Source organism: Pocillopora verrucosa, chromosome 1 (genome assembly GCF_036669915.1).
Source record: "Pocillopora verrucosa isolate sample1 chromosome 1, ASM3666991v2, whole genome shotgun sequence".
Taxonomy (NCBI): domain Eukaryota; kingdom Metazoa; phylum Cnidaria; class Anthozoa; order Scleractinia; family Pocilloporidae; genus Pocillopora; species Pocillopora verrucosa.
The window spans coordinates 36028117-36049591 of record NC_089312.1 but is presented as its reverse complement, the minus strand read 5'-3'; the positions used below and the strand labels follow the sequence as shown (position 1 = coordinate 36049591).

The window sequence follows — 21475 nt, the reverse complement described above, 5'->3', positions numbered from 1 at the left end:
GTGCTCGTTTAATAATAATATTAGTACCGCTCACAAAGTGTGTTTCGAAGCATGATTTAGAGCAACTGCAGAATACCCTGCCACTTTAGTCCACCTCATTTACATGTGTCAGGAAGCTTTGAAGATCAAGGCATAACACAATAAACCAGCGTTATTCTTATTCAGTGACATGTAAATGGTAGCAGGGTATTCTGCAGTTTAGCTCGGGATTTCACTCTGTCGTGACCTTTCTGAGAGAGGAAAGCTTTTCAGAATATCGTTCGTATTTCCAACCATAGCGTAGATCAATGTATTTATTAGGACCTCCTCATCTTTTTCATCGAGACCTGTTACGATGCGATGGCATTCGCACCATTCGATCCAGTTCTTCCACTACTGGGTTTTTTTTGGGAACCAATTTCTCCGGTAGAAGAATTTGTGTGGATGTCACGACTTTTAGTCGTTGGGAACAGATCGCATTCTCGGCACCATGCAAAGTTCTGCAGGGAATGAATCGGGCTTTCTAGATTACGCGTCGATTATCACACAAAGATCATGGTCAAACATCACACATGAAGTTAGTAACACCCTTTTTAACCGTTGTAGTGTTTAATATGTTATCTACTGCGCTAGCTAATTAAGGCCACAATTTTCAATTAATTATTACTAATCGCATAACGTGATGACGTCATAAACGGAATTCACTGTATTATGACTTGCTAGTCAGAAGAACTGTGAGACACCACTGGATTTTGAACGCGACTACTCCAAGCGATGATTCAATAAAGGAGCTGTTTAAAACCGTGGACTGAGTTAATCTTCGACTGGCAAAATATTCAAAATCCACGGTGGTCTGCTACAAAGCGACAACTGGATAAGCGAAGATGGAAAACGCAGCTGAAATCGAGAAGGCTAAAGGCAAGCGTACAACAGCTAAAGGAAGATTCACAAGAAAGAAGAACTTCCTCACCAAGTCGATAGACAACAACCAAGGCGTAGAAATAGTTGAAACAAACTATGCGAAACTCGCGGAAGCGTACGATGAACTCGAAGGCAAACATGAAGCCTACATCGAGCTATTGTCAGACGATCAGTCTGAAGAAGCAGAAGTGTGGATGGCAGAAGTCCAAGAGAAGTTTAATGAGGCGACCAATCGCAAAATCAAATATGTGGAACAAATCACTGTGAAAGAAAGATCAACACGTGCGTACGCAGAGCGTCAAGAATACATTGATAAAGCACGAACAAGACAGAAAACAGCGCGCGCAGTTTTCGAAGCTTCATACAAAAGTATCTCGCACGCGCTGCAATCTAAAGAAATTCCCAATTTTGCATTGAGAGATTTACAAACGCAAATTGAAGAAGAATTTTTGGAATGCAAACGATCCAACGCAGAACTGCTACAATTATTAAATCAAGACTCAGCAGAAGCTGAAATAAATTGGATCGCTACAATCCAAACCTGTTATCATGAAATAAAGGAGAAAATAGCGCTAAGCTATACTAATGTGGAAGAAGCTAAAGAAACAAAGCAGGAGTCTACCGCCTCAGCTTCCTTTCTACAACTAGAAAAAGTACGAATGCCTCACTTTGACGGAGAACTGCGCAAGTATCCGCAATTTAAAAGAGATTTCCAGAAGCAAGTTATGACTCAAATCCGAAAAGGTGACGCAGCGTACGTCCTACGCACCTGTCTTAAGGGGGAGCCAGCGAGATTGGTGAACTGCGTAGACGACGACATAGACGAGATGTGGCATCGTTTAGACGACAAATATGGAGACCCAGCCAAAGTTGCCGATGTCATCATTGACGAAATAAAGCGATTTAGAATGCTCAGAGAAGGAGAAGATAAACGCTTTATAGAATTTGTAACCCTCATAGAGGATGGTTATCGTAACCTAAAAGGACTCGGCTTGGAAACAGAGATCACGACCACAAGTTCAGTCAGCGTAATTGAGAAAGCACTCCCGTCAGATATCAAACGGAAATGGTCCGAACGGGTAAGCTCTCGTGACAGTCTTGTTGATAAAAGCAACAAATTTCCAAGTCTTCTCGACTTTCTACAGAGTCAAAGGGATGCCATTGAATACGAAAGTGCTACACTCCGTGCAGGAAGCAGCAACCAATATCACAAGGGCGCAGCACATTACTCGGAGGGTATCACAGTTGGAAAAGACGAAAGTACCAAAGAACCTAGGCCTAAGTGTCTGATTCACGAGAATGGTAAGCACTGGACGTCAAATTGCCGACTTTATCAAGCTAAGACAGTTGACGAAAAAAGGGATTTTCTCAAAGAAAAGCAAGCATGCTGGGCTTGTCTTAAGCCTGGTCACAGGCAGCGGACTTGTAGGATAAAAAGAGATTGCGGCGTGAATGGCTGCAAGAGGAAACATCACCCATCAATTCACGAAAACGATGAAAGTACACCCCAGCAAGCTTCTGCCTCCGCCAATGTATGCAGCGACTCCAACGTCGATACATGTCTTCTCCGAGTACAAAGAGTAAAAACCAGGAAGGGGACAGCTAATGTAATGTGGGACAACGCAGCCTCACTTTGCTTCATAACCAACGCCAAAGCGAAACAAGAAAAACTCAGTGGAGTCAAAGTGAATCTTTCAATAGTGAAGATAGGAGGGCAGAACGAGGAAATCGAAACAATGAAATACAAGCTACCACTTTTAGACAAGCGAGGTCAAGCCGTGGAATTCGAAGTATATGGGATCAACAAAATCACCTCTGATATCGAGCATGTAAACGTAGAGAGCATCGCCCACCTATTTAGAAACGTTTCAAAGGATGAAATAGCGCGACCCGCCGGTCCAGTTGATGTGTTGATCGGTTATGAATACGCCGCCTTTCACCCGGAAAGGGAACAGAATAATGGGCATCTTATACTACTGAAAAATCGTTTTGGAAGATGCGTTGGAGGAACTCACCCACTGCTTAAAGAAACGTGCATGACCCATAATCTTGGAAACGCGAGAGTAAACTTTGTAGGCAAAGTCAATGTCGAAGATTTTTACACTATCGAGGCACTTGGTGTTCAGTGCAAAACGAAGTGCGGGGGATGCAAGTGCGGAAAATGCTCCTTGGGCGCCAAAGATTATACCATACAGGAAGAAAGGGAACTGGAGTTAATTGAGCGGAATTTACGTTTCAACAGTGAAGACAACTCATGGACCGCTGAATACCCCTGGATCAAAGACCCCCATAAGCTTCCTAACAACCGCAAAGTAGCGATGGCGAAATTAGCTGCTACCGAACGACGACTCAGAAAGAACGCAGATCACGCGAAAGTGTATGACGAACAGATAAAGGACATGGTGGCAAGAAATGTGGCAAGGAAGCTATCCGAGGAAGAATTAACAAACTACACAGGCCCTACGCATTACATTGCTCATCACGAAGTACTCAAACCAGAATCGAAATCTACTCCAGTCCGTATAGTTTTCAACAGCAGTGCGAACTATATGGGGCACGTATTAAACGAGTATTGGGCAAAGGGTCCTGACTTCCTCAATAACTTGTTAGGAGTCTTGATACGCTTTAGAGAGAACAGAGTTACTTTCATGGGAGACATTAGGAAAATGTACCACACAGTGAAAACGTCGGAGTTAGACCAACATACTCACCGATTTCTTTGGCGCGACATGGATAGTACGAGAGAACCAGACACCTATATAATACAGCGAGTGTCATTTGGAGATAAACCGTCCGGCACGATCGCCACTGTAGCATTGAGAAAAACGGCAGAGATGATGCGAAAGAATTATCCGGAAGCAGCAGACATAATTCAAACCAACACTTACATGGACGATATCATCGAAAGCAAAGATAACATTGCACTGGCCCGTGACCTTAGCCAAGACATAGAGAAAGCTATTATTAAAGGAGCTGTTTAAAACCGTGGACTGAGTTAATCTTCGACTGGCAAAATATTCAAAATCCAATGGTCAACAATGATCAATTTGAAAGTAACTTGATCATCTCTAAGAATCGCCTAGCTCCAATCAAAAAAATATCCATCGATCGTATCGAACTATGTGGAGCAGTATTGAACAAACGTCACATTGTTGACTCACAAATAGTACATGCTATGATACAGAAAAATTCCTACGGTTTTCACACGTTCGCTGCCACAAGAATTGGAGAAATACAAGAAGGAACAAGCCAAACAGATTGGTACTGGATAGAGAGCGAACACAACATCGCTGATTGTCTCACGAGAGGGAAGAGGCCTAGCGATATCGGGCTCGAAAGCGCATGGCAGAAAGGACCCGAATTCCTACGACAACCAGAAGATGATTGGCCAATAACTCGCAATTATTTAGAATCACAATTACCAGAACGAGTCAAGACGGCACTGGCTATAAAAATCGAAGGATTTCAGGGTACCCTTGCAGGAAGGATTGATATCACCAAGTACTCAAATTATAACAAGCTCTTAAGGGTGACGGCAAGAGTTCTGAAACTCTATGACAGAAACCCCAAAACATCTCTGAAAAACGCAACACGTCATCTCACACCACATGATTTGGAAAGGGCTGAATTATTTTGGATACGAGAAGCTCAACAAGACATGGGGAAGGATATCGAGAACGGGAATTACAAAAGATTATGTCCTAAGATGCGAGAAGATGGTATATATGTGATTAGAGGACGAAGCGAGTTATGGATGGAGATGAGCTACAACAAGAGAGAAGTAATACTCCTTCCATACGATCACCCATTCTCACGTTTATTTACAGAGCAAATACACAGAAAAGGGCATCATGGGATATTAACTACAGCCAGCAAAGTGCGTACCAGGTACTGGATCCCGAAACTGTTGAAACTTGTGCAATCAATCAAGTCCAAATGCGTCGTTTGTAGAAAACTTGATAAAAAAGTCAGTGAACAAGTAATGGGCAACCTTCCAACTGAAAGGCTGAAACCAGCCCCTCCATGGAGCAGTACAGGCATCGATTTGTTTGGACCTTACAAGATTCGCGATGAAGTAAAGAAAAGAACAACATCTAAGGCGTATGGAGTGATATTCAACTGTCTAGGGACAAGAGCAGTTTACTTGGATATAGCAGCAGACTATAGCACAGACAAATTCCTAATGGTCTTCAGACGATTCGTGTCAGTACATGGTTACCCATCTAAGCTATTCTCAGATAACGGTACCCAACTCGTCGCAGCAAATAAAGAGCTTTCTAATATGACCAAGACTTGGGATTGGAACAAACTAAAAGGTTTTGGCATAACTGAGGGATTTGAGTGGATCTTTACATCCGCAGACGCACCCTGGCAGAACGGAGTCACAGAAGCTCTCATAAGATCTGTAAAACGAGCTATTAACGCTTCTATTGGCGATAGTACCTTAACATTCTCAGAGTTACAAACAGTACTTTACGAGGTCGCCAACTTGCTGAATGAAAGACCAATAGGAAGGCACTCTGCGTCACCTGATGACGGTGCATATCTTTGCCCAAACGATCTTTTGCTTGGTAGAGCAACGGCACGAATACCAAGTGGCATGAACTTTGACGAGCGAGCGAGTAATAGAAAACGGTTTTCGTTCGTACAAACGATAATATCTTCTTTCTGGAAGAAGTGGACGCAAAATTACTTTCCCAGTTTGCTGATACGTCAAAAATGGCATACATCCCACCGTAACTTAAAAACTGGAGATATCGTTCTTATACAGGACTCGAGCTTGTTAAGAGGAAAATGGAAGATCGGGAGAGTTTCTAATACATATCCAGGAACGGATGGGAGAGTCCGGAAAGTAGACGTCGAATACAAGAACATAACAAATGAGCCTGTAACTAAATATAAAGGAAAAGGCTATCTAAGTGTACAGCGACCAGTACAGCGCCTAATATTAATACTGCCTATTGATGAACAGTGACTGAACTCTTAAATTTACTTGTAAATCGTACACTTACTATACCTCATTTCAGATGGGGGAGTGTATTGTTTAATATGTTATCTACTGCGCTAGCTAATTAAGGCCACAATTTTCAATTAATTATTACTAATCGCATAACGTGATGACGTCATAAACGGAATTCACTGTATTATGACTTCCTAGTCAGAAGAACTGTGAGACACCACTGGATTTTGAACGCGACTACTCCAAGCGATGATTCAATAAAGGAGCTGTTTAAAACCGTGGACTGAGTTAATCTTCGACTGGCAAAATAACCGTAGAGTCTTTGCAGCTCAGTGATACAGCTTCGGAGCGCGGAATCCGGCGAAGGTCTGCGGTTCGATTCCTCCTGTCCTCTGCAGGAGGATAAAACTACACGATCACAAATTTCTCTTGCTGACCTAGCTACTGTCACATCACATCCGACAAATCCCACCTTCCTTGTGATAGAGAACACAGGTGCCTATGGCATAAAGCTCTTGACTTTACTTAAGGCTAGTCTTGTAGGGCCATAGGTAATCAGTGTAGGGTGGATATAGCGGTAACCGGTTACGTCGCCCGGAAGACATCTCGCCCGAAGTCATGTCGCCCGAAACCCGAGTTGTGTTCAAATAAAAAGTCAAGTCGCCGAAGAAACTAACACTTAAAAGATCAGACTTAGACTGTAAATAGGCAATAAATATCATAAATCCTTATGACTGAAGCGCTGTTTGTGTCCGACAACACCACGAAGATTATGAAATATTCGAAATATGTTCAAGTGACGACTTTAAAAGTATGGTATGTTCTCGTTTCGTACTCATGGAAGTTTCGTAAACTTGAGGAAGTTAATCACTCAAGCGATATTGGTTTTTAACAAAACCATGAAGATTTCGATTATACAGAAATCGATTATATGGTCAGAATTGAAATATATTCGAGTAATGACCCTAAAAGCGCTGCTGGGTGCCGGTTTCGTTTCTTTGAGCCTAGAGCAAGGCGAATACTGGTAGAAGGGTGAACTCTTCGGTTTGAATGACGAACATCTAACCAAACTCTTTTACTTATTTCCATTGTCAATTTGAAACCTCAAACTTACCTATGTGAATGCTTTGGATATACTCAATAAACGCTCGTTGTCGTACTCATTTACTTTATTCACTTATGTTCCATATAAAGCCAAAGGCTACTGGAAATGAACTTACAAAACGCTAACTGATGCGATGTACAATATAAAATGAATTTACACACCAACATTTGCGGCTCTAGTTCTCAGGAGAATATCCAAACACGTGCATTCACCATCTTAACTAATCGTTTACTAATCAAGTTTCATATACTGTAATACGATGAAGATTATGACGTCACGGTAACACCATACATGCTACGATTCATCTAAATAAAGCGGGATACTCATATTTCTTAGTGAAAGTGAGTGAGGTTAAATCTATTTACCTGGTTAAACTCTGACAATAAATTTTTTGCTCCTTTACATAACTCAGTTATACTAAGATCGGAGGCGTATACAGTATACGTCATTACGTAATACCCGCTATCTACAGCCGTGAGAATATTATACATTATGGCAAGTTTTCCTAGGAGGGGAGAAAGTGCAATGCAGTCAAAGAGTGGAGACAATCTGCGACATGACTTACATGCCTAAACTTGAGAGCAATAGCGACAACATTACTAAGCTTTGTCCGTGCAGAACTGCATTGCTGAGCCCTGTAATGACAGAATAAGGCGTCAGGAATTCAACGATATGTTTCATTATGAAAAAAAGCTGAACCCACAAATAACCACAGTACACCTATTAGTAAAACTAGTTTTCGTAACAATACAGACAGGAGCCCACTACAAACAGCAGGTGATCGTTCATGATAGTTTGTTTCTAGAATGGAGATGTTGAAATGTCAGTGTTCTCTGCAACTTCTTAGTACGGTCTACATCTCTGCACACGCCGAGTGAGTTGCTCAAGAAATCTCTCCAGGACTTCCAACCCTGGCTCTTCGAAGCCCTGATATCTCGCCACTCTTCTCTCGTCCAGGTCATGAGGCCCCCGTCCACCCTCCCCTCGCTCCATACGCAGCCGATCGAGTTGCTGAAGTCGGTCACGTGCTCCTTTTATATCTGTCTGCAACTGAAGATCTTCTGCTATTCTCAAAGCCTCAGACACTGAACTGATGGCTGTGGAGAAGCACGCAACAGTAATGTTTGAACTCATCATTAAATAACACTTAAACATTCAAAAGTAAATGTTGGGTAAATGAGAAAAAAAAATTGAAAAATAAAAAATAACGCAAATAACCATTAATTTTACCAACCTTCTTCATATAGTCCTTTCCTGGTCAGTAAGTCACCATAGGCATTACAAAACAATGCTTTGTCCCTCATGGAGCAATTTACAAGAAACTCTCTGTTGAATTGTTGAACAAACTCCTTCACTTTGTCTAACACTTTGTTGGACACAGCTATCTGCAAGTTTGTGGCTTGGTCTCGAGTGGAGTGAAGATAGAATAGAATCATTCTAATCAGAGCCCTTCTGGGACTATTAGCATTCCTTCTTTGAGTTTTGTTGAGCTGGTGTCTGTAGTGTAGCATTGCATCCTTCAAGGCTTTCTTGAGTTTCTTTTTTTCTTGCTCAGTGATTCCTTCAACAGTGCCCTTCTCAGACAACAAAGCAGCAAGACAGGTTCTGTTAATTGCAGTCTCTTCACCAGGGACAACAGACTCTAAGAGCTGAAAAGAAGGAGAGAAAAGAAAAGTCCTCTAAGCCTCATCCAACATGTCATGGATAATCTTCTTTCTCTCTTCAGATGGTAACAACAAGGCTCTGAAACAGTGCCTATCAAACTAATACAGCACAGTGGCTTCAGAATGAAAGACATCTTCACAGAACACTTTTGTCAACTATGCCTTTTTCATGTGAATGTGTGAGACAAAACATCTTTTTACATATTTCTTTTAACAGAAGCATCACAAAAAGGGCCATGAACTAAGACAGGGATATTGTCAGGTAAGTTTCCAGTGATGCCTACATGCAAAATAAGATGTGTAGAGACACAGAAACATTTAAGAGGTGAAGGTAATAAAATGCCTATAAAAACAGATGAATTTTAAAGCAGCTTATGCGGAATGAAAAATTTTTATTAAGGTGATAACTGACCCTATTTTAGACATTTTATACACACCTACAGAAATAAGTAGAAATAAGCTTGTACAGATGTAGATACACATAATTAAGGAATCTGAAAAAGCTAAACTCTGTTACATATACAAATTAATGGGACAAATAATGAAAGAGATGAAAAAATAAATGGTTCTAGATAGAAATAACTAACCTCAGTAGAAGAATCCAAAAGTTCCTCAGCCTTAGTAAAGTTCCTTTCCATCTTGTAAGCACTTGAGATAGTGCACTTTGCCGTTCCAGCAATAGAATTGTAATTTGGTGAGTGGTAGGTGTTAGCACAAAGGCAGATGCTCTCACCCAACTGCTTGCATCTTTCATAATCTCCCATCTGGTACAGCATGAGACTTTCCTAAAATGAACAAATAAAATTATAAATAAGGAATTCAAGCTCATATTTCCAGAAATACTTTTCTGATCATGCCACCAATGATAATAGTAGTTTATCATGATGAACATACACCTCTTGAACATTATTTAATATGTGGCACATAGTAACCAGTGCAGATTAAACGTTAAGAAAGCTTTCAAGCACAATCAAAATTAAAGTCTGTGCTACATGAATACATTTGGGATTTTATTCCATTTGTAAAAATATAATTATGTGGTACATGTATATTGCTCAGTTGGTACTTGCACTGGTCAATTTAGAAGGGTGTATTACACTGTAACACCACCTAAATTCAAAAGTTTGTTTTAATTCAACTCTTCCATCTCTGTTTGGACACAGATGTACAAGAAATAACTAAGACACCTTGTTTTCTCGGTCTGTACTATAATTTATGGACCTTTGTTTTCGGCTCAGAATCTTGCTCCACTACTAACAGCACAAACCTTGAACTTGGTTAGTAAGAGGCATTTACACCAGCACTGCAATGTGCCAAACAAAGGCCAAGTGAAGCCTTGATACTTCTACATACATTCCATAATATTGAAACCATATAACTAACAGTATACTGTAATAATGTAACATTGACTACACTGTACCTCCAGCTTTACAGCAAGATGCAGATCCTGTAGTAAAGCCTCTGAATGACTGAGCTTGTCTATGGTCTGGGAGAGACGGAGTTGATCTCGACTGAAGCATCTCCCTGCACCTGACACAAAATGATAACAGTTTGTTTCATGACATGTTTGGTTCACTACAATTCAAAGTAAAGCACTGTGATTCCAATATTTCCACTGATACTTAGTAAATTGTGTACAGGAACAAATTCAATTAAATTGTGAGCTACTTACAATGTATTAACCAAAAGATGTATGCAATAATAATAGAAGTTTTGTAAATGTAAAGCTTAGCAGTAACAGGGAGGGAGGTTCTTGGGTCAATTTTTGCTTTATATGTGTTGCTGGCCTCTCAGAACCTCTAAAAAACCCTCAGTTGTCACAATCAGTTAACAAGAATGCAAGGAGTTTTATAATGGTCATAAATTCAACAGCATCCAATGTTGGTAATGATAATAATAATAATAATAATAATAATCAATAATTATTATGGTTAATTAATAAATACATATAATGTACAATTATAGTTTTCCTTATTCTTAAATTTACCATTTTCCACTAATTCCTGAAAATATGACACAATCTTCTGAGCTTCTGGAGTTCCCAAAATACCTGATGTATGTAAAAATATATACAATCTCCACTGAGTATTGCAGTATACATGTACAAGACTGCACACAGTGACTATACATTAGCTAGGTTCAGTTGTCAAATCAAGCAAAATTGATATCCATTGAGGTGCACTAGTCAAAGTTATTGCAAGCTTTCTTACAATCATAAAGAATTCTGTATTTTTACATGCATTGGATTACCTATGAACTTTATTCAAAAATTTGATAATAGTCATACATGTACAAGTATGTTTTGTTAAGTCATGTAAGTTTTAAACTGGCTCATAATCCACCAATATTAAATCTTCAATAATTTGACGTGTTAACTCCAACAATGATCAACTTATAGCCTTAACAATAATTATCCTTACCTGAAGACAGGCAATCAGAATTAATCAAGGAAGGAATGAAGAAGCTCATTTAATAGCCAAGAGTAGCCAAGTGTTCTACATGTAAATGAGATCTATTGGTACTGAAGACTGATATGTCATAGATTCAGTAAACTTCAAGCAAGACCAGTTTTATGAAACCATGTTATCCATTGACATTCCATCAAGTAACCTCCCTGGACATGTGCTTTGTCTGAATATTATCATACACTAGCACCCTTAAGTGAACAACAAGCCAAGCAAGCATACACAGATTATGTATGCTTGTAAACCAAGTTTATTTTGGCACACACAGGACAACAGAAACTTACCAACAAGTTCCTTTTTAGGGCATGGTAATTCCACTGATGACAAGGAATGGCCATCACAAAAGTCAAACAAACTTGTCTGTTGATAATGGGTCAATACTTGGAGTTGTATGTCATCTAGCAATTCCCCAGTTGCTGCTCTGAATTCAAGTGAAATGAGGTACTCAGTAGGAATGCTAGCTGGAAGGAGAAATACAAAATTCCTAGCGAAGGAACCCAGCTCATCTCCACTGCAGTCAATGGCCAATGTTTCTGCGAGATACATAGAACCAGCTGGTTTCACTTCTGCTTTGATCACACTTCGTCCTCCATTCTGCAATCAGAACACAGATTAAATGAAGTTTAAGAGCTGAAGATTATATTCAAAGAGCCACTGATGACCTCATTGATGCAAATTCTGTTTGGAAATGAATAAGGATTTTGCCAAAACAACTGGAGTCCAGGAAAACATACTGGGCTAGCAATTAGTGTGTTGATCAATCAGCCAGTGGTGATGAGAGTAATATACAATAAATATATTTTCATATAGAGGCTGCTCATATCAGTACCTCAATGTGACTGTGACTGTTACATGCATAATAACCCTTCTACTCTCATGAGTGACCAAGACAGAATTTTTCCTAACAATATCATTACAATATTAGGCAGACAAGTGATGGGAATAACGGAATATTGATTAGGAGTTTATCAGTTGGTCCAGTACCACATTCTCCAAACTAACATCATGGAAATTATACAACAGACAGTTAAGAGAATTAATAAAGAGATCTTGGCACTTAAAAAGCTACATAATATAAAAACTGTTTCCCGTGTCATCAACTAATGAGGTATATCAACGCTATCAAGAAAGGGTTAAGGATGTACACTGTAGCTGACCATTACAAGAACCAAGTAATCTTTAAGAGAAATGTCTGCAGAAAGAGAGACCTGTAAATTGTAACATGGAATTAGAAATTATATCAAATCTCCCACCTTGTCTGAAAGACTGGATGGAAACACAACTTATCACAGGGAGAGGAAAGCAAGTTATAGACCTATAAGTAAAATTAATCTAGCTTGACAAGTTTTTTTGTAGGCCTTCTTTTACTAACTCTGTCATATTGATTATAATAGATGGTGTGAGTACTTACAACTTTGCATTGTTGATTTCCAGCAGCCACCAGTCGGCAATCAAACAGCTCTTGCTTGTCATTCCTTAATGCCACCACTAATTGGATTTTGACAAATGGACCAGGAAAAAACTGTAATCCATTAGAGGACGCAGAACACAGAGAGCCTTCAAGCAAAAGGCATCTAAGATTTGGGATATGATGCCGACATGCCTCCAAAATTTCCAATTTGCCTCTAACTATCTGTGAGGCCCAATCTTTGGGGCCAAAAGTAACAAGAGGTTGAGACCCTGGGAGAATACAACAACAGAGAAATTGATTTTAAAATATTCACTATTATGACACAGATGTTAAACAGATCTCACCTAAAATCTTAATCTTATATGAAAAGATTGCTATTTGAAAGAACATTATTTGGATGCTTAAGAACTTAACTCTTCATTTAAATGTATACTGTACATGCATGAAGTCACTGGCTTACAACAACCACACATCATTCAAGACAAATTCAACAGTCACATCCAAATTGCTTTGCCAGTTCCTTAGTTTACAGATGCACTATACATTAGCCAGCTGACTGTCAGTGTTTACCAATTGCTATTGTGGGGAGACATTTCTTTGTATATACTAGGTAAACTTCATTAAATTTTTCAGTTGACACATAGTATGTTTTCTGACCGATTTATAAGTCTTTGAGGAGTTAAATATGTGATTTTTAATCTGTCATCACTGCAGTTATGATACCTGACCAATCTGTGTTTTACATGTCACTATTTCATTGATGAAAGCAATTCATTCTGGTTCGAAAATTATTTAAAGCAAAATCAACCTTCACAAACACAAATGTATTTTTCTCTCAGCGAGCATTTACATTTCACGTGGAATTTTTTATATTTATTTTTATGCATTTCTAGCATTACTAACAATGTCGGTTTTAGTTTTGAACAATCGAAATATAATTATATAATTGTATGTATACATGCCAAAATCGTACACTCAAACTCGATTTAACTCAATCTGTAACTGCAAATCAAAGTCACACCCCCATTTCTTGAGAAGTTTTTTAAAACTCAAACAATTTTCGTTCCATTCAGGTCGATTTCATAGCAGTTTTATCCACGATAACTCGAATCAGGCCAGTTGCCGATTGGTGGCAAATCAAAACAAACCACTATTTTGTCCAAAATACGAATTTCGCAGTGAGGAAGTCAGAGATTCTGTCTTCTTTGGTTACTTAATTGCGCAAAACGACCGTCAGTCCAATTCTGGTTTCGTTTTGTATTTTCAAAAACGCTCGCTGCTTATTAAACCCTTTCCACAAAAACGTTCTTTTTGATGGTTTGACGTCTCAACGCTGCAAACTTCTTGAAAATAATTAATTTTCCATGAAGGTTAGAACCATCAAGACTCGACCGGAGTTCGTCGAAGCTACGTTAAGTGGTTAACATGCCTGATGCATACGCAATTACAGAACGACGTTGCATGCACGAAAACGAAAATAAAATAATCACATTACTCTTGTTACTGTGAATCGAATTTCGAGGGCGAAAACAAAGATAAATATTGAGATGTTCCGAAAGAAATGTAAAAGACTCAGCTCTTCTCCTTTGGGTAAGCAGCTGAATTGCGAAATCAATGACTTTCCGCTCTCCTACCTCTGAAACTTTGTTCCCGCGACATTATCAGATGTGTACCGCCATTGATAGTGGACTTCTCTCAAGTTACTGTCAACTTTATTTTGTTTCATTGACTGGCTCTTTCTATCACGTGATCGTCTGGAGAAATGACGTAATCGAAAGTTCACGATTCTGTCACGTAACTTCCAAATTTCTTTCGCAAATGAGCAAGTTCCCCGCCATCTTTGCCATTTCAGATTGTCGACGAGATCCAAAAGCTCCTTGACTCATAATCACTCTTATTTCTGGTTCATAGTTAAAGCGTGTGGAAAGTATTTCAATGAGTTATAATCTAATGAATGAGATACATCTATGACTTGGAGCGCTTAACTAACTCATAAGATGGCAACAAAACTCTGACCACCGTCCGCCATCACTCAAAATAGTTTCACCCCGAGATCCTGGGTTAGAGTAAAATAACCAATCAGGTGGTAATACAGCTTAGCGATTTTGACCAATAAGTGTTCAGCAAAGTGATAGTAAGAGACCAATCAGAAGTAAGAATCAAAACGTAAGTCATCTTTGAATTTAAACTTGAAACAAACAAAATGGCGACCCATAGTGAGTCTGACTCTGTCCCACATTTCTCAGACATGGATTCCCCTGGAAGCTCTGTTTCCTCTTCTTTGCAAAGAGAATACGAAGAGCTTCTTAAGTACGCTGTTGTTACACCGAAAATTCAAGTTGTTCCAAGTGTGTACGAGCAATGTATTCCTTCGAAAGATGATACTAGCGCTGCCTTCATTGAAACAAACGACAGCAGCTCTTCGACTTCGAAAACTACGTCGGTGTCGACTCAAAGTTCCCAACCAACAACAGAGGAATCGCATTTAGTCGATAAAGAAGAAGTGAAGAAACTTCCGGGAACCCCCTCTCTCAAAGTGTCGTTTCAAGGACAGGGATCAATAGCTCGAGATTCTCTGCTTCGATCAGGTAATTTCTAGACATCTATATCAGTTACAAACGTTAACTTATTAAGAACTTTGTGGTAAGCTACAGGGGTACGTATGCACTAACTCTACCCTTAACTCAGAGCATGTGTTATCATGAATTCTCTTCTCATAAAATGATAAAAGCTAAAGGAGGAAATTGAATTAAATTCGTTTGTGCGGCGAAAAACGTGTGCAGGTTCAGAGCTCAATTTTTCAACTCCTACGTTTACGTTAGTTGCCAAGCTTTGCAAGCATGAAGTGAAAACAAATTTGCAAAGGATGAGCGCGGACAAAGCCTCGCTATATTTCTCTTTTCAGCTGTGAAGAGATACTGCACTAAGCAGTTGATATTTTGGAAGCGATGAAAATGAAACTCGGCTAACTTCATTACTTTCAAATTTCTCTTTTGTGCCTTAAGAAGTACATGCCAGATAGGCCTTTCTGAAAAGCAATTGTTAACTGCATTTTAATTACACTGTAGAGGGAGGCATACTGACTCTTTGAGCATAGCCCTCAACCATTCCATCCTTTTTTAATTTTTCCTTCTATAACTTCTGTATTAGTGGTGAAGAGCATCCTTGAAGACTTGAGCATATGTTATACATATCGTTCTTAGAAGCTGTTAACCATGCTTAGGAATTAGATTGTTTTGATTTTAGACTGAATGAAAATTAGTTATATTAAAGAAAATATTTATCTAACCTGATGACAAATGTGTTTCTAACTGAAAAATATTCCTAAACATTATCTACATGTAATTTTAACAATTGACTCATTTATAAATGTTTTTCAGAAACAGATGCTGTTTCACCAGTCATAGCAGAAGCTGAACATGAATCATCATTATCTCACACTGGTGATGAGTCACCAGACTCCCCAGTACCATCCTCACCTGTAATAGATGCTGACCTGGCCAGAATGGAGGCATTATTGGATAACTGGTGTTTGGATCTCAAGAGAAATGTTTTGGTATGTGACCTACATATCTGTACTGATTTTAAGACTTCAAATGTTGAAGTGAAGATTTATTCCTGACCAAATCAAATTTACAAATTGACCAAATGAGGATTGAGTAAAAGTGACTTTGTGACAATAATTATCATATTTTCTTATCCCAGTGTATACCCTTTGGGTGTAAGTGAGAATGTACTTCACTCGTGTTCATGGCCATGTGAAATTTTTCCTTCTCCAAACAGGCTGAATTTGCACAGTGTAAAATGGGGTTATTTGAAAAACAGAAACAGCTTTTGATGCAGGAGAAAAGGAGGTACTGTAACAGTTTTTGTATGCATGTAATACATGATGAAAACATCTCAGGTGCTTCATTTTTTTCTTTGTTCCAATCAAAAAGTTGTACTGTGGGGAAAACTCTCACAACAAACAGACACTATTCAAGATAATGATATCATTTAATATCATGTAATAACATAATATTTATGCAACTGTTTAATAAATGTTAAACTAGATTTAAATCTTAGAAAGTAACAAAATACTGCTTTATTAACCGTAGATTCATTTTCAATTTTGTTTGTCTTCCACTTCTAATTACCAGTACTCCTAATTGCAATGTACAATGTACATTGTACAGTTAGGAGACAAAGTGAAATGAAAATTATTTAAGGTAGAAGAGGTTTTTTATGTGCATTGCAATTTGTAGAATGTGAGTAATATAATTCTTTTATGTCAGTAATCAGTACTTTAGCCCAACTTCTATCAACTGAGATACTGCTCAGGTACATGTTTATGTGTTAGTCTACAAAGTTGTTCCTTTTAGGTTAAACATTGTCTATTCATGGTGTAACAGATGCCAGGCAATGGGCAGCCTTTGCTAGTTATTTTACACATTTTTCCAGCCACCTCTGGATTTATACTTCACAATTTTTGCAGTTTAGTAACATGTTGTGTATATGGAAAAGGTCCTTAAAGGTGTTTAAAAATCCTATTTAAGGGGCAAAAAAGCACAAATTCAGTACTTCTTTTTTACTTAATTATGCATCTCCATAGTGTTGTGCAAATGTTGAAAATCTCCAGCATATAATGGCATAGTTTTGTACATGTACCTCTCCAATGGTTTCCACATAGTCCATTTTTTAAGGAATGATGACTAAAGCTGTCAAAATCTGCATCCCAGTTGACTAGACTGGGGAAAGTACCATACATGCAGATAGCAAAGACATCATGTTTTGACAAAATGGAAAGAAGTATGGATGCTGAATATCATGTTGAGATTTTTGTCTATCATTTGTTGGCACAGAAAAATATGTAAAAAGATGTCTTGAAGGTTTATAGATAATGGGCACTAACATCATCATAAGTTCTCTCAGAACTTTTCTATAAGACTCTTTTCACGTCTCCCCCGTAAGCGTCTCTCAAACCTGTAACTGGGACATCACAGTCAAGTGTAGATCGCTCGTAAGACGAATACCTTGCACATCTAAGTCTAATCGTTTCATTTCCTTGTACACAATAGTCAGGGTGTTTTCAATGACAGCCTTCGACTCACACCGTTCGATACCCTGGAGCTGACTCCCGGAAGCTGTTCACGTGACCATATCTCGCCAAATGGCAAGGACCGTGCCGTCACTGGTCTATTATCACTTTGTTTTTTCAAGGGAAATAGACTCTTGCTGTGAATCTGTTACTTACTCAGGCCTTTTGCGCTTCATTAAACGTTTATGTATAAAGCTTTTTTACCCCCTACCCACAGACCCGGCAGTGAAATGCACAAGCCTGATGAATGAGATGGAGAGTCAAAAAGAGTTGTTACTGACTTATGAACATAGCCCTGACACACAAGAGGAAGACTCTATTGTTACCAACATTCACACACAGCTATTCACAAACAGGTTTGTTGTACATTTTTGTCCTGACAAGTTAATTACTTATCTTCGCGGGTCCGCGAATGGACTAATTAATTGAATGGGATGACATGGATGATTAAAAGAGACAATCTGCTATGTTTGTACAATGAGAACCATCTCTTAAGACATCAAACTATAGCGTCATGGCCTTTTGTGTTTTATTTCATTTTCAAAACAGATTTACTCGTTTGTAACTAGTTGATGAACAGATAGAAATCAAAATGGGCTGTAAACTTTTCACCCACAGTACAATTTAAACTATTTCGCACTTTTTTTTAATTTCATTGCTCTTAGTGTTAAGTTCTGTTGTCCCACTTATGATAAGACAGTCGAACAAGGGTTGAAAAAGAAGGCGGATTTCTAAAGAGCATTGTCCATCTTATAATCAGGAACAAGCTTTTTTGTTATGTTTTTTTTTTTGTTGGTAGCTTCTAAATCGTTACTTTTCCACATACCTCGAACACTGTACGCATTGCTCAACTGATGGGAAAAAGAGACAAGTGCGTTGTGATGTATGCTTGAATTTTTCACCCTTGACGCGCGACAATTAACCCGCCGCGATTTACTAGTGACAATTTATTCACGACGATTTGATTCTCCTCCTTTGGCACTCCCGCGATTTGATGTAATGTTCCGAAAGTTAACAAACTTGTATGTTTTTTATCATAGAGTGAAAGAACATGAACTTATGAAGGCTTTTAACCCTTGTGGAAAATCAGACACTGGGGATGAAAAAAGAGAGGTCAGTTTCAGGACAAAACCTGACGAAATAATTGTAGAACAGTATTCATAGACGCCCCTTTGCACGGGATTGAAATTGTGAAGTCTCTCTTGCTTAACCCTTTGGTACATTATAGCAATATTTTATTATTAAACAGATATTGATAATAACCACTGTATCTTCCCAGTGGTAATCAGTTCAGACCAGTAAACTTCCACTTTGTCCCCTTAACACGTCCGTATTTTTTTTTTGTGACTACATGTTTATTAACCATATCCACCCAATCGTTCTTAGTGCACATCACAGCCATTATTTCCTCACACATTTCAGTTCGGTTCAATTTTTCTGATGGTCATCATGTTGTTTCTTCTCAGGGTTTTGCATCCAACTTGCCGGAAGACATTACAAACACGCTTTAAAGTCACGTGCCTGGAGTGCATGGCGGTCTGTTATTGAATCCAAATGGCAACAACGAGTGGAAAAAGCATGTCAGGTTATTTGATCTGTTTGTTATTGTCAATCGTGTTGACTGTTTGTTTGGCTTTCAGATGGTCCGGTATTCAATTGGTGTTTAGGGACCAAGTATTGTGAAGAGGGATTTTAATTCGTCCACGAACTACATGTAACCTTTTCTATTTTTTCTGAAGGCGAAAGCTCCAGACGTGTGTGTCAAGTTGACCGGAAGACTATGAAAGTCGTCTCGCAACAGTATGTTCGTGTCTTTTTTTCTTGTAATTTGACTGTAAACTTTAAACGCCCTCAGACGAAGGACAGAAATCAAAGGTTAACAAATCTTTAATTTCCGTAAGTATCGTGAAGTTTTCCATCAGGATAGTGACAGGTTTTATGCTTTTGGTTTTGGTCTTTGGTTTTCCTTCTTTTTACTTAAAGAATCATGGCAAACTTTAAACCGGCCAATTTAACCCACTCGGTCAGGTTCATTTATGAATTGTTCCCTTGATTAGGCCACCCGTGAGCTGGAAATAGCGCGGAATGAGATAGCTCATCTTCATGCCGAGAGGGAACGGTATGAAGAACTATGAAAAAAGCTTTCATGCGCGGAGTGTGTGCACTGAATTTGGAAGCCATGACTATGTTCAGAGAAGGTGAAGAGGGTGGCAGACGACCTCCGCCTGCTGCTGCAGGAATCAGCAACAACGGTGAGAGAAGGAATGAACGGTTCCTCATTTTTATGATTTTACTGAGTCATAACCAGTTGTGGAGCGCGACGTTGTATGCTACTATGAAGCACGAAAATTTTTGTCTTGTAATCGCTATTTTGAAAAATAATAATATAGATTAGTGTACAGGTGACATTCATCATGACCGAGATAAAGAGACGCATCTTATATATCCAGTTTATAACAAAGTTTGGATGTAACGCACGCTGTCATTAGTTAAAAAAGTGTGCTCTATCAGAGTATAGAGCATGCTGACGACACTATAGTTCACTTTGGAAATAAGGTTGTTTTAAAATTAAAAGTAACGGGTGGGGATTTAACGGATTCTTTATTATAAAACAGAGAGAGAATCCTTGACTGTGTTCTGTTGTGAAGCACTTAGGAAGCGGCCATAGCGCGAAAGAAGTTTAGGGGCACAAGCCGTAGTCGAGTGTTTCTCCCCGCTTCTTGAGTGCTCTAACCGCTTCCTGCGTGCTGTACACCAGAGCAGAGCTCAGTCAAGGCTTCTCTATTTGTTAATTGATTAATTACCCGTGCTAAAATGGCGTCTCATCTTTGTTTTGTCTCCAGATGAAGATATGCCACGTCATCAACCACCTCTTCCAACTGTAACGACATCTGGTCCAGCTGTCACGCAACATCAGTTTAGTCACGTGTTTTCTAGACATCAAACTTCAGCTGAGAAGCCTGGCCAGATGGGAAAAACTGTTACCGTGAAAGCTGTTTGCAGATCAGACATTCAGGGACAAAAAGGCGGCGCCGGTAAAGTAAAATTTACACATGTTTTTTTTCTCTCCTTCCGTCGATGTATTTCAGATTTTCAAAGCCAATACTCTACCAGCGAGATGGCTGAGTGGTTAAGAGGAAGTGGGAGATCACATCCCCATGGACTACCGCGGGGAAGGGAGGAAAGTGGTGAAAGGAACCTCAACATACCTATCATAACCAAAAAGTATTTCAAAACATTCTTGTTCCTTTATACTTTATTTCAGGTTTGGTAGGTACCCAAGGGCCTGTTAGTTTCAGTTCTCGTTCAGAAGCATTCCTCAGAATATGGCACCTCAGGAGCCCCTCCGACTCGTCAGCGTGCACCAATTAAAGCAGCCACCACGAGAACGTCACGTGGTCCAAGCGTGCAGACAATCCACACGACTCCTGTAAAAGTTGTAACACTGAAATCCGCGCTAGTTTTGCCCCGCCACATGAAGTCATAGTCTCAACTGCTTGTTACTAGTGATAGGTCGATTTAAATTAATTGATTTTTGTAATTTCGTAATAAATCATTTGCCTTGTTTTTTATTTTGTCTTCCGTATGACGAACATTGTCTTAAGAGGTCAATTCACATACAACTGGTATGAGCATTTGCGCGTTATCCAGCTGAGACCATAGCAAGAATTACGGACAAAAGGGAAGAAAGTAATAGGTCAAATTTCACTGGATGAGATGATCTGAATTAGTGCGTGTGAATGCTCTAACAACTGGACACTCGGACAAGGTATTTCAATAAAAGTAATTAAGTTGTGACGCAGGTTCTTTTGGGACCAGATGTGTAAAATTGTGCAGTAAAGCGATAATGAGGAAAAAAGAAGAAAGTTTCCCTGAAAATGGCCAATCCCTCA

General features: G+C 39.1%; 4 protein-coding genes across 4 annotated transcripts; 3 read left to right on the top strand and 1 right to left on the bottom strand.

The window, feature by feature from the left end:
- Positions 1-863: 863 nt before the first annotated feature.
- Positions 864-3881, top strand: LOC136279412 (uncharacterized). Its single transcript, XM_066163102.1, has one exon. It carries the CDS (start codon positions 864-866, stop codon positions 3879-3881), a length of 3018 nt encoding a protein of 1005 aa, XP_066019199.1.
- Positions 3882-3928: 47 nt separating this feature from the next.
- LOC136279411 (uncharacterized) lies at positions 3929-5875 on the top strand. Its single transcript, XM_066163097.1, has one exon. The coding sequence runs from the start codon at positions 3929-3931 to the stop codon at positions 5873-5875; it is 1947 nt and encodes a 648-aa protein (XP_066019194.1).
- Positions 5876-7011: 1136 nt separating this feature from the next.
- On the bottom strand, positions 7012-14538 carry LOC131798415 (uncharacterized). Its single transcript, XM_059116060.2, has 8 exons — positions 14140-14538; positions 12506-12774; positions 11379-11688; positions 10617-10679; positions 10050-10159; positions 9217-9414; positions 8200-8614; positions 7012-8062 (listed from the first exon to the last, which is right to left on the bottom strand). The coding sequence occupies exons 1-8, from the start codon at positions 14162-14164 to the stop codon at positions 7809-7811; spliced, it is 1644 nt and encodes a 547-aa protein (XP_058972043.2). The 5' UTR covers positions 14165-14538; the 3' UTR covers positions 7012-7808.
- Positions 14539-14683: 145 nt separating this feature from the next.
- LOC131798389 (centrosomal protein POC5-like) lies at positions 14684-21456 on the top strand. The gene is given in 11 exon segments (XM_066163089.1): positions 14684-15093; positions 15886-16061; positions 16289-16481; positions 19049-19167; positions 19322-19354; positions 19356-19382; positions 19640-19706; positions 19709-19834; positions 20426-20617; positions 20848-20876; positions 20878-21456. Coding segments are annotated over 11 exon segments (1539 nt in total). The 5' UTR covers positions 14684-14708; the 3' UTR covers positions 21070-21456.
- The last annotated feature ends 19 nt before the right edge of the window (positions 21457-21475 follow it).

Bases quoted from the DNA above. Each gene is read 5' to 3' on its own strand.
- LOC131798415 (XM_059116060.2), bottom strand. From the start codon at position 14,164: ATGTCGCGGGAACAAAGTTTCAGAG. The intron at 10,160-10,616 runs GTAAATTTAAGA...ATTTTGTGTCAG, and splicing joins TCAGGAATTAGTGGAAAATG to GTGCAGGGAGATGCTTCAGT. The intron at 8,063-8,199 runs GTTGGTAAAATT...GCTTCTCCACAG, and splicing joins GAAAGGACTATATGAAGAAG to CCATCAGTTCAGTGTCTGAG.
- LOC136279411 (XM_066163097.1), top strand. From the start codon at position 3,929: ATGGTCAACAATGATCAATTTGAAAGTAACTTGATCATCTCTAAGAAT.
- LOC136279412 (XM_066163102.1), top strand. From the start codon at position 864: ATGGAAAACGCAGCTGAAATCGAGAAGGCTAAAGGCAAGCGTACAACA.